At 41.2% G+C, this 12948-nt stretch overlaps 1 protein-coding gene across 2 annotated transcripts in view; it reads left to right on the top strand.

Annotated features, from left to right (window-relative positions):
- Positions 1-901: 901 nt before the first annotated feature.
- Positions 902-12948, top strand: part of LOC308156542 (lysosome membrane protein 2-like) — a 26579-nt gene continuing 14532 nt past the window's right edge. For both annotated transcript variants that reach the window (XM_080529910.1, XM_080529909.1), the window contains exons 1-2: positions 902-1409; positions 7585-7742. In XM_080529910.1, the coding sequence (XP_080386036.1) occupies positions 1287-1409; positions 7585-7742 (281 nt within the window). In that variant the 5' untranslated portion in view covers positions 902-1286. The remainder of the gene's footprint in view (positions 1410-7584; positions 7743-12948) is intronic.

Raw genomic sequence — 12948 nt, 5'->3', positions numbered from 1 at the left:
TTAGACAGTATAAGTCAAGGTCGCTTCTGCTACTACGCTAGTCCTTTTTCTGTACCACCCCTTCATTCAAATGCATGGCTGCAGAGCATGTGTGTGATCTCCAGCACCTGGTGTAATGCACACAGATTCTGTGAACAGTGTGTTCTGTGAATGGTTAGCACAGCTCTAAGACCCTAGTTACAAAACTACAAAGCTCATTATTTATACATTAGAACTTTGATTCTATTTAAAATGAGGTAAAAGGTTGCCTGAAACTGTAAGACAATGGTAGCTAATGTTTTTTATTCTGAAAGATAAATAGTGCTCCAAGTTTCTACATGTTCAGTCTTTCTGAGAAATATGTCCTAATGTTATGTCTTTAAAGTGGTGTCACACCTGTTGTTGACATAAAGGGTCCTTATCCTTTTTTTTTTTTTTTTTTTTTTTTACAAATTAAAACTAGATAGAAAATGTCTGAAATGCCCAGAGTCAGCTAGTTCTCATTTACTTGCAAGTGTCGATGTCCATAACCATGAATTTGGTTTATTATTATAACCAAATTCATGATAATGCAAAGCATATTTCTACAGTGTTATTATATCCATATTCGTCAATTCATCATCATTACTTCTACATCTAATTTCATTTACAAATTAAGTAAAGTCCTAGTGGGGTAAGTTATACTATGCTGAATGTCTTGTGCTATATAGTATCCTACACAACTTACTGGCAGCAAGCCAGTCAACACTTCTCTCAGGCGGAAACAGTCACCATATGGACACAAGTGCTGCCAGGGAGAACAGCCGTTGAGTTACAGCCAATCAACATTCGTTTAGCACAGAGAGGGCACTACTGTGACCTTCCAGCCCGCTACAAAAAGTCAGTGGCATGTTTCATACGTTTATTACACCATATCCACCTCGGACTGCTTGTTACCTACGTCTTTGTGATAAAGCTAGTTCATTATTAACTGGAAAGCGGATAGCCTAACATAACTACCCCCTTTGTTTTTACAACTTAACAACTTATTCAGCCAGCAAAGAAGTGCAGTTAACTTCTCCGTTCGACTAGAATAGACCAACGATCGCTCCTCACAATTCAATCTACATCCGCGGGAAAACGGAGCATAAAAGCAATCCCTCATAAAGAAAACAAGATCAAGTGCAACTTTTTGAAAGCCAAGTCCGTTTATTGAAGTTGCATTGTTAATGTGAGCCCACTGAATCTACTTTAGAGACTGCAACATTTGCACAGCATCCTCCAGTGGTTCAACTTTTACGCACTGTTGTCTTGGAGGCACCTGCATCATGACGCGAAGATCTTGTGCCATTTATGGAGTCGGGATTGTGTGCGCTCATCTACTTATAATTGGGATTGGTTTATTTGTGGCTCAAGTATTTCAAACAATAATCCACAACCGACTAAAAAGGGTAAGTTTTTTTTACGTTTCTTTTGTATTTTTGTATTTATATATACATTATATATGTATATTATAAGAATTGGGACACTGCTCCATGCAATTATATGAATGAAAATGAAAAGAAAAACATGCTCAGTGCTCGAGACCTTTTGAGACATACAGTGAACATTATAGCATAGATTAACAATCTGTTTCGAATTTGTCATGGTAGCCTACTTTCGCATGGTCCATAGTCCACGGTCCCCCCCGTGGGAAGTTTTCCAGATAACCAATAGTTGGCACAATCTCAAAATCAGCGCACAGACCCCTGAGTTACGGGTTCTATTATACCCAGACTAATAATCGCAAATATACTCGCACAAGAGTGAATCATGATTGTTTTAATGGCAGCGACAGTAGGTCTGTCTCTGCAGAATAAATGCGAAATGCAAAGTGATCTAAGACCAGGCTCCCTATATGGCCAGTCCTTTCTGCTATTCAACAACGCCCATTCATTGAGCGTATTATCCTTTCAGTGCGTCTCCATAATGAGATCTTTGGTAGATTAATATATATGCCACTCAAATTGTGGAACTGTTTTGTTCTATCTATTTATTTACATTCGTTGTTGTCTTGTAATCCTAGAGCCACAGAAGGAAAGTTCATCCCCAAAACATGATCACCAAGAGCGAGTAGCTTTGCCGTGCTTCTTAATGTATTTTTATATTAATAGTTTTTTTTTTTTTACTTAAATGACAGAAATTGTACATACTTTACTGTTTTTTTTATTTATTATCATGGCGTATAGCACATTGATTTTGAAAGTGGATGGCAGACAGGTGAATGTGCATCAATATGAAGTGAGAGAGATAGGTCTTTGGGCTTCAAGTGGTTTATGAGTTGACACAGCAAACTTGTAAAAGCAACAACAAAAAAAGGCTAAACATTGTCTCATCTAATTGAAAAAGCAGCTAATGAATGTTCTTTGTTGACATTGCCATTCAGTCCTTCTTGCCCAACTGAACGGATCAATGATTTTCCTATTGCCATGATAATCCAGGTTGTTGTCATTGGTATTGTTATTGCTATGGGGCATGCTACTGTACAATGCCACTGTGTTGTCTGTTGTATTCAGTGGACAGTGATATGGGTGTGGGTGCTTGGGGGGGTTATTTTCCATGCTCCCTCTGGAGCTCTGTTTTCTAGAAACAGTTAATCATTTGTTAGGGGTCAGTTATATAGTATCTATTAGCTTCTGTCCTGTCTACGGTTTGACCGACAAGCATCATGGTTTTATCACATCTTAAGACAATTGCATACGGATATCTGTATTTTATCAGTGTATAAAATGTTGAATGACCATATTCATATATTTTGTACCTAGTGGTCTTTGATATGATTAATAGTAAACAGACTTTTTGGTGTTGTTTTGTTGAATGTTGGAGAATGTTTGGAGAGCTCAGCAGTCCAAACATTTATGATTCTACGTTCCCCACATATGGTTATGTGAGGAGGTGCCTCGCTGTTGGTGAAGGAGTCTGAATTCCTCTGCTTGGAATAACGATGCATAGCCTATAGGCCACCCTATTGGTTTTTAGCCCAGCCCAAGTTGTAGGACTCCGCCCGAACTAAGGACTTTGAAGATAGGAGCAATAACACAGGACAGTGCAGCGCGGCCCTACAGAGTAAACAGCTGTTGATTGAATCAAGATGCTGGCTTCAGTGGAAGAAGAGCATGCATTGGGTGATGGATGATTTTCTCAATCCTTTCCATCTGCCCAGAGATTCCACACAGCTTTCACAGAGCTCTCTCCATGTCTTTCTTGCAGGTGGGGTTGTGGTGGTTTGTGTGTGTGTGTGTGTGTGTGTGTGTGTGTGTGTGTGTGTGTGTGTGTGTGCGCGTGCGCGTGTGTGTGTGTGTGTGTGTGTGTGTGTGTGTGTGTGTGTGCGCGCGTGTGCGTGTGTGTGTGTGCGCAAGCGTTTGTGGAGGCAGGGGTCATGTAGGGGCTGTATGAAGGGATGTACAAAGTCAGAGATGAGGTTAAACTGTATACCACCTGCTTGGAACTCACATTCATTATGCCATCACTCTTAAGGACCAAGTGTCCAGGATTTGTCAGGTGATAGGGTTAGGTTAAAGAGGAAACGCTTCTATTGGTTTGAGTGAGAAGCTTATCTTTTTTTCTTTTTTGCCTCAGACAAACCCAGTGTGGGAAGAGTTGATAAAGAAATTCACAGTGCACATTGACCTCTTCCCCAAATGTCTGCTCTCTCAATCTGTTTTTAAACACTGTCAGCTGTGTTGCATGACTTTTGTTACCAAATCACTCCTTCAGAGACACCCCTCATGTCTAGTCATAGTACAAACTTCACATGCATACCTTTCATAAGATTTGCTTTTCTCACAGTCTTTCAGTTCCCTTAGGGTTATTATGTTATGACTGCTAGCAGGCTGCAATGAAACACATTGTCTTTGTGGCCGCTTTCCACAAAGACAATCCCGTTACAATTGTATCAAGAAGCATCCCGGCTATTTCAGTTAGAGAGAGGCTATCTGACTATCTGGGCTAGTAAGCATACAGCACAGTACTTAGGCCTACTGTGGGAGCAGTGAGGGGCTGTGTGTGTGGGGGGGGGGTGGGGCGGGGAGAGCTATAGTAAGAGCTGTCCCAACTCTCATTTCGAAATAGCAATGAAAAATAGGGGGGAGCTATAGTAAGAGCTGTCCCAACTCTCATTTCGAAATAGCTGTAAGCAGAGTATCATGTAACACACCAGCAGGTGTAGGAGTCAGAGAGTGTTTTATAGTGTAGCATATTATATAGTAGGTCTGCATGGGGGTGTGTGGGTTCCCAAAACGTTAAGAGAAATGATCTGACTGGAAACTCTGTTTGCTCTCCCCTGTGAACTCTCGTTTTGTGGTTTGAGGTGTTCTCAAACCCAGACAAATTGCTGTCACCGTTTTTTTTCTCTGACTACAGATGTGACGTGTTCTAGATGGATCTTTGATCTTCTATGGTCCTCTCTCAGTAAAGAGATGTGTCTCAAGAGATCCATGTAAAATAAACTTTGATTGATGATGGATTGATAATTGATTGGTTCTGTCCCATTCCAAACTCCAGTTTAAGTAACCTCTCTCCTATACTACGCACTCTTTGGCCTAGTTACACCAACTAACCCATTATCCACATTAAGTGTTGCTCACTGGGGAATCTAGACCACAGGGGTTATAGTGAGGACAAAGACAAGCATGTCATGAGCCAGATGGGACACCACTGTTGCTGAATACTTCCTACAGCCCTGCCCCTTATTGCACTATGACTAGCCAGTAGGCTTGAACAATTTCCCATTTTTTATACCGCTAAACCGTCCCCAAATAATACTGCGATCGGTTTAATGTATTCCAAGCCTACTAGCCAGTACTGTAGATCTAAAACTGTACTGTACTGTAGATCTAGAAAGATTAGATAGGTATATGCAATACAGAAATGGCTAGGCAGAATTTTCACCATATTGGAGATAAAATAAAGTTATTTTCAAACTACTGAGCATGCCGAGACAAGCCTTAGTTAAGTCTCGGCTCAAGTCGTTTTAGACTTAGATCAAGTCATAACTCTTGTCAGTCATAGCTTGTTAATTTGTCAGTCATAAAGGTGGAAGAGGAGGATGGAGGGGAAAGACTGTTTGATATTTACTTAGCCTTTGTTCCACTGACCTTAATATTACCCCCTTGTTTATGGCTACAGTAGGTAGGCCTATGCTGATGTTATGCCAAGCAAACAGTGGTCATTGGCTATCACTAGCATGATGCTGCAGGCCAGACCAGGACAGGAATAGGCCAGACTATGCTGCAGGCCAGCTTGGACTTTATCTCGGCACAAATCGTACAAAATGTGGATGTTGAAATGTTTGTTTAACCTTGTTTTCATCATTTAACCTTGTTTAATGAGGTTACTTATTACAAAGGTTCCTCCTGTTACCTCAGGTGACTAGGATTCCTTGTCCCAATTGAATGACCCCAAGTTTTTATTAAAGGGGCTTTTTTAGAAAGTGTGCCTTTTTTGGTCAATGCACCACTTTTTGGAAGTGCGCCTTTAAAGCCTGTCCATTGGCAAAGCAGCTCGTCCCACATGACATGTCGAGATTAATAGGCTCGTTAAGTAAAGGGTGCATGTTCTTATTCACGACCTCATGTCAACTCAGAGAACCGCTAAGTAAATGTACACAAGCCCTTTTCACTGCTCTTGCAGTGAGTGGGATAGACAATTGCAATAACATCTGTGAAACACAAGATAAGGCCATAAAATGAATTAATTGTAATATGATTTTAAATAAAAAATGACCAAACACACAGCCTATCAAGAACAATGACCACGAGAAAAAGCCGACCGCTCAATTAGGTGCACATGTATGCAACGGATTGAAGAACATGTTGAACAGATTCAACAGACTCAAACAACTCTTCAGATCCTGGTTGGTGCTCACACAGCTCAGACCGTACCAGAGTCTCCCTCAGCAGTAGGTTAAGCCTCGTTCACACTGGGCAGGCTTATTGGGTAACAACGCTGAAGTGTTTGGTATTTGCATCTCTGGAGGCCCTGAATGTGGGTCACTTGAGCTAAGGGGTCGACGCCACCATGCAGAGAGGCCTGCTGGACTGGGCATGGTGGGGTCGGGTGACCCTGGCCTCAAACAATGGACCCCGACATGTGTAAGGAGGACCGGGTGAAACCACCGCCTCTGGTCTTGTTGACCTCACGTTCGTGAACTTGCTGAACGTTAGTCGCTACAACATTTGCTTAGATCAGGGGAGACCGGTGGAGGTAGAAATCGGAGGACGGGCTCATTATAATGCATGGAATGGAATGAGGAATGATATTTTATACCACTGTTTATTCCATTTCATATGAGCCCGTCCTCCAATTCCTACCTCCACGAGCCGCCACAGGCTCAGAGAATGTCTTGAATGGTGCCCTCCCCACCTCCATTCCTCCCTGTAGCACATGTCAGAGAATTGCTTGAAGATACTGATGTCTAAGGAAGTCTTTCAAATAAGGTTGATAGTTAGTTAGCATTTCTTATAGCTTCAGTCGATTTAGATCCTGAAGAAAGCAGCTTGCTGCCCAAACGTTGGTCCAAAAAATGGTTTGCATCGGAGCAAGAGTGTGCGGCTCTCTTTCTTTCTTTTACGTTTCACCCACCAGCCCTGCAGTGCACCTCACCAAACTACGGTGTGTGTTTTGTTTTTTAGTATTTCATATAGCTACGACGCTAGGAGGATGATCAAACTGATGTTTTCAACCCTCACACTGAAGACCATACAGACCCCACATTCTCCTTCTATCTAAGGTGACAGCCACATTGTCCCGAGCTAGTCAGCTGGACGTTTGTCGTTGAGAGGGTCTTTGCGAGGGGGGGGGGGGGGGGCCCATACACCCTCACAACAACACCCCCCCCCCCACCCCACCCTACACCCCCTCCTCAGATCCCCTGGTGCCTGTGGTCTTTATCTGGATGCTGCGGGCCTGCAGCCATTGTCTAGCATGGCAGCCCTTACCATGGGGGTACAAGGGAACCGCGGGGCTGAGGCGTCTCCAAGCCCCTCGCTGCTCAGACCCCAGGAATGTGAGCCAGATTATTAAGGTCACGGCCGAGCCTAACGGGTGGCCATGGAGCTCACTAATCACATGATCAGTCAGAGAGAGAGAGAGAGAGAGAGAGAGAGAGAGAGAGAGAGAGAGAGAGAGAGAGAGGAGGAGAGGTTGGTTGGTTGGTGTAGTGAGTGGTTTCCATTGGATACGCTGACAAAAGAAGCAGGGTCTTCATGCCATTCATGTTTGGCGAGCAGTAGACCTAGGCCTCTATCCCGCCCCCCTCCCTCCCCACCTCCATTCCTCCCTCTCTCCCTCCCCCTGGCTTGTTTTTCCTCTCAGTATGTTTTTGAGGAGTTCAAATTGTTGAACTCCAAAGTTCAACACGTGGGTCTGTTTTCTAAGAAAAAAAACTGTTATGAGGAAGGAAGTAAAGGGAAGCGATCTCTGTGAAAAGATGAGCAACTGAGATGTTTTATCATGTGCTGATGATACTATGATACTATAATATATAGTAAAATGGCCATAGTGCCTTTTTTGTTTTACTTACTGATGTTCTAATAAAACAATTTTAAAAGTTGACAATTGCAACGGTCTTCGGTTTTTTATTTTTAGGAGATCACGTTGACGGAGGGCAGCCGTGTCTTTGCGACATGGAAGAACCCTCCTCCTCCAGTGTTCATGCAGTACTTCTTCTTCAACTGCACCAACCCAGAAGAATTCCTGGCCGGAGCCAAGCCTGTTCTCACTGAGGTCGGCCCTTACACCTACAGGTACTGTCCCATGTCTATGAGCACACATGCAAACTTTTTTTTTTTTTAAGTAACTTTTTCTGAGTGGGGCAGTCCCACTCATATTTTTCATTTTTATTGACAGTTACAGTGAAGATTTAGACAGGAAGGATGGGTGAGAGAGAGAGGAGGGATGACATGCAGGATATGTCCTCGGCCGGAATCGAACCGGGGACCCTGCGGTTACATGGTCAGCGCTTAACCCGCTACGCCACCTAAGCGCCCCCACACACATGCAAACTTACAAAGCAATTCAGAAATTATAGTAGCAATACTGTACAATACTGTTACTAGAGTAATTATAATGTACATGCACAAGTACAAGTGCAATTCAAATGTAGTCTTCTGACTGTACTCTATCTCCCTTGTATGTTACCAGGGGGGTATTCCTTCAACGTCGCTAACGGAAAATCCAAGCTTAATTTTAATGAGTCCCGCGAGACTTATCAAAATAAGCCTAGATTTTGTTTCTCAACGTTGTAACATTTAGTTTACTTTAGTTTAGTTTCTTTATCACACATGAAACGGTGCAAGGAGGGAACGAAGACCAGAAGGCTTGTACATAGTTCCACTCCTGTCAATAGCTAGGTTTCAATATACCACAAAGAACACTTAATACATGTAAATAAGCCACAAACCACAAACCACAAACAAACAAACCACAAACCACAAACAAAATCATATCCATGGGGCAAAATGGTAGGATAGCACAAAAAAACCAGAAAAAAGACACAAGGATACATAGCTTGCTCAGAACACATCAAGAAAAGAAAAACAGAAATAAGAGCAAAAAAAACACACATCAGAAAACCGTTTTTGGCAGCGTTTTGCGAGTGACTTGTGAAATTGAGGCTTATCTCACGAGAAATGGAAGACTCCCTAGAAGAAGCAGAAGAAGAAGCAAAAACATCTCCCTGTGTGCAATGGCTTTTGCTAAATGTCATTGACCTTGTCATAATCTTAATCTCCTCATAAGCACAACATATTTAAGATGTTCCCTTTCTCTTTACTGCCTCTTCAAACATGCTGACCCACATCGCTGCTTGTTGTGGACAGTGTTTATGGTCACTGGTATTAATGTCACTCATTTGCTTCGTAATTTTTACGACTTACGTAATATACAGCAGGGGCGGCTGGCGGAGGTTAAAATTGGAGGACAAGCTCCATTCCATGAATTACAATGACCCCGCCCTCCAATTTCTATGTCCACCAGCCTCTCCTGATATACAGGGTTTGTTCACAGGGAGTAAGTTATAATGATGATATTGCATAAAAAATAGCCCTTAGATCAAAACTACAACATGATAAGTACCGTTATGCCATGGTAAGGAACAAGGTAGTAAGAGAGCTTAGAAAAGCCAAAGCAGATTTCTTTATGACTGCTATTAATGAGGCCAGAGGTAACGCTAAAATGATCTGGACTCAGTTAAAAAAGCTGACAGGACAACACTATGACACCAGAAAAACATTTGAAGTTAACCTGGATGGGAACCTCACACCGGACCCAACTGAAATAGCAGAGGCCTTTAATCACTACTTTGTTGACTAATCACTACTTTGTGGCTAATACTGCACAGGGGTTTTCAGTTAACCAGAATAGCGTTAGCATTATGTCCAGCAACTACAATGGAACCTACAGTCTTCACCATAAAGAATATACATGAGTCGGAGGTTATGAATATCATCGGAGCTCTGAAATCATCAAGAGCAAAGGATGTGTTTGGGATGGATACAGTCTTAGTTCAGATCTTAAAGATCTTAGTTCAGCCGAGAGTAATCCCATCACTTCAAACCTTAACCTCTCAATATCCAACCCCAATATCACAGGGACAGTTTCCAAGTGCTTGGAAATCAGTTATTGTTACTCCTATCTTTAAATCACGTTCCATCTGTAACTACAGACCAATCAGCATCCTCCCCGCAATGTCTAAGGTTGCAGAGAAATGGGTAGCTAAGCAGATAATTTCCCACCTGAATAACAGCTCCTTCTCCTTTAGGGCCAAACACTCTACTGAGACTGCTAATTGTCTCTTTGTAGAGAGAATTAAATCTCTCATTGATAAGGGTGGTGTTGTTGGTGCTGTGTTTCTTGACCTTAAGAAAGCCTTTGATACAGTCAATCACAAAGTTCTTCTTTCTAAGCTGTCTACATTCAACTTCTCTAATGATGCAGTGAAATAGGTGGAAACATACCTCTCAAACCGGTCTCAATCAGTCCGTGTACATAATAATCAATATGAGTCACTGAACTTGCCCTCTATTATTCAGTCTTTATATTAATGACTTACCATCAGTGTGTCCTGAAGCTGACATCTTAATGTATGCAGATGACACAGTGTTGTATACATGGCAGGAGTAAAGCCAAATCACCAAATCCTTGGCTCAAGTTACAACATGGTTGAAACAATGTCGTCTCCAACTAAATGTCTCTAGGACTGTGAGCATGTTTTTCACCAAGACCCACAAGTTATTGTAACTGGGGAAGAATTACAGGTTGTGAGTGAATTTAAATATCTTGGTGTTTGATGGTAGGATAGCACAAAAAAACGGAAAAAAGACACAAGGATACAGAAAGAAAAACAAAGAAAAACAGAAATAAGAGCAAAAAAAAACACACATCAGAAAACCGTTTTTGGCAGCGTTTTGCGAGTGACTTGTGAAATGTAGGCTTATCTTACGAGAAATGGAAGACTCCCTAGAAGAAGCAGAAGAAGAAGCAGAAACAAGAATTAAAGAGTTACAAGTTGTGAGTTGATTTAAATATCTTGGTGTTTGGCTAGACTCTAATCTTTCATTCAAGGCAAAATGTCCCCAAAATCTGCAAGCGAGTCAAATTCAGCCTGGCCAACTTCCGTTTCATAATGTCAACAGAGGCAGCTAAGATGTATGTACATTCAATGATCCTTACACATTTCAACTACTGTCTAACAAGCTGCTCAGAGGCCAATCGCACAACACGTAAACCATTAGAGTTATTATATAAATATAATTATATAATTATTAAATACTTAAAGTATTACATAAGAAACCAAGGCACTTTCACCACTGTTCAATTCTAGAAAAATATAATACCCTGAGCTGGAACAACGTAATAAGGTATGCAAATATATGCCTTGTTTACAAAGTCACTCATGACTTGGCTCCACCTCCACTTAGAGCGTTCGTTATCCTGCGAGCGGGCACATCTCGCATCACGGGGGGGGGGGGGGGGGTCACTAGAGGAGACTGCATTATCCCAATGAGGAAAAGTGTATTCAGTCAGTCTGCCTGATCAGTTACTGGGTCACTGGAGTGGAACTTAATTCCCACCTCAAAGAACTGAACACCTACATGTCGTTCAGCCATCAGTTTAAAAAAATGTATGATTAACACACAAACCTGTCAGCACTGAAATAATAATAATAATAATTCATAACATTTATATAGCGCTTTTCCGAGGCTCAAAGACGCAGAAAAACATGTTACATGTTCTATGTTTCTGTGTCATGTCAGCTTGTTCGTTGTTGTCTATGCTGAACGCTATGTCTGTACTGTGTTTCTGTGTGTTACTGCTTGCTTGTACTGTGTTGTTATTGTATGGGCTTATCCATTTATCTTTTTAATGACCTGTATTGTATTTGATTACTTATTAATTACATGTACAGTATAAAGTTCGCTATGCACGCTTTCACTACGTGATGTTATTTTATCTTTTTAGGAAGCCTTTTTATAACTGGCGAGGGACTATGGATGAAAATTAGCCTTCTGGCTAAATCTGGCGTATTTACATTTTTTAATGTTCATTATATGCATTGTCCCTTTACAAATAAAATAAACATAAACATAAACATACAAGGATGATGAGACCAATACAAATATTGTTCTATTTTCTAAAGTCTAAATCATATAATGACAAATCTGCCCCCATTTGACATTTTCCAATGGAAATGTATAAGAAGAAGGCTTTATTAAAGGGGCAATTTGGGAATGGTACATTACATCCATTTTAGATTAATGATATACTATGTAGCCATTGAGTCTTGATGCCTCATGAGCTTAGTTCAACAGTTCTGATTACCCCATCAGAATCCAAAATATAAGCTTGTTATTATTATTTGTAAACAAACACTTAATAGCTTCAAAACATAATAATAATAATAATAACTTTATTTGTATAGCGCTTTACGTCAAAGTGCTTTACAATAGGTAAGCAACAATTTAAAACAATTTAAAACAACTATTTCAATTAAAAACACACATAATTTCACAGCACAAATACACAAGCTATGACATATAGACAACAGAAAACAGGTGGGTCTTCAACTTGGTTTTGAACACTTTCACTGAGCATGCCTGTCTGATGTCCAATGGAAGAAGGTTCCAAAGAGTTGGTGCACGGAAGGAAAACGCCCGCTCACCGATTGTCTTCTTCCTGACTCTGGGAACAGTCAACAGGGCAGAGCCTTGTGAGCGCAGAGACCTTGAGGGGACATATGGATCAAGAAGGTCCTTTAGATAGGAAGGTGCAGTGTTAGAAGGTTAGGTTAAGGTGTAGCCTGAAGAGATGGGTCTTCCTCCCTCCTTCTTCCTCCTAGGGTAACCACTCTGTACTTTTTGTCTCTTTAGAGATGAGATTCAAGAAATAAAGTCTTGGAACGCCACAATATGAATAATGTATTAATTGCTTGCTAGCAAGAGACATATACAGAACTGGGGCCCAGTCAAAGTCTGAGCATCGATTCATTCAGCACAAGTCGAAAGACACCGCTTCAGTTCCCCTTTTATAGGGGAAGAACGAACATTGCACGTCATACACAGTTCAACAACAGGTCGTGTGGTTGGGCATTTGGTGGTCGTGTGGTGGGGTTCACAGTGTCAGATGAATCATTCCAAGAGTGAAAACAAAACACTGTGCAGCAGCTTTTAGTCACTCTGCCACATGCTCCTGGAACAAACTCCCTGAAGAGATCAATCAGGCCCAAACCCTAAACATATTTAAATCTAAGCTAAAAACCTTCATGTTTTCCAACAGTTATGATTAAACACTAACACTTCCATCCATGTCTTTTTATCAATTTCTATTATATTATTCATTATCTTATTAAATTCTTAAAATGTTATTAAATTATTTTGAATTGCCCCTGTTGTATTGTGCTGTACAAATAAACTTGCCTTGCCTTGCCTTGCTAACCACTCTCTCAGGTATACA

Source organism: Nansenia antarctica (genome assembly GCF_963989245.1).
Source record: "Nansenia antarctica genome assembly, chromosome: 4".
NCBI classification, from domain to species: Eukaryota; Metazoa; Chordata; class Actinopteri; order Argentiniformes; family Microstomatidae; genus Nansenia; species Nansenia antarctica.
This window is presented reverse-complemented; position numbering and strand designations above follow the sequence as displayed.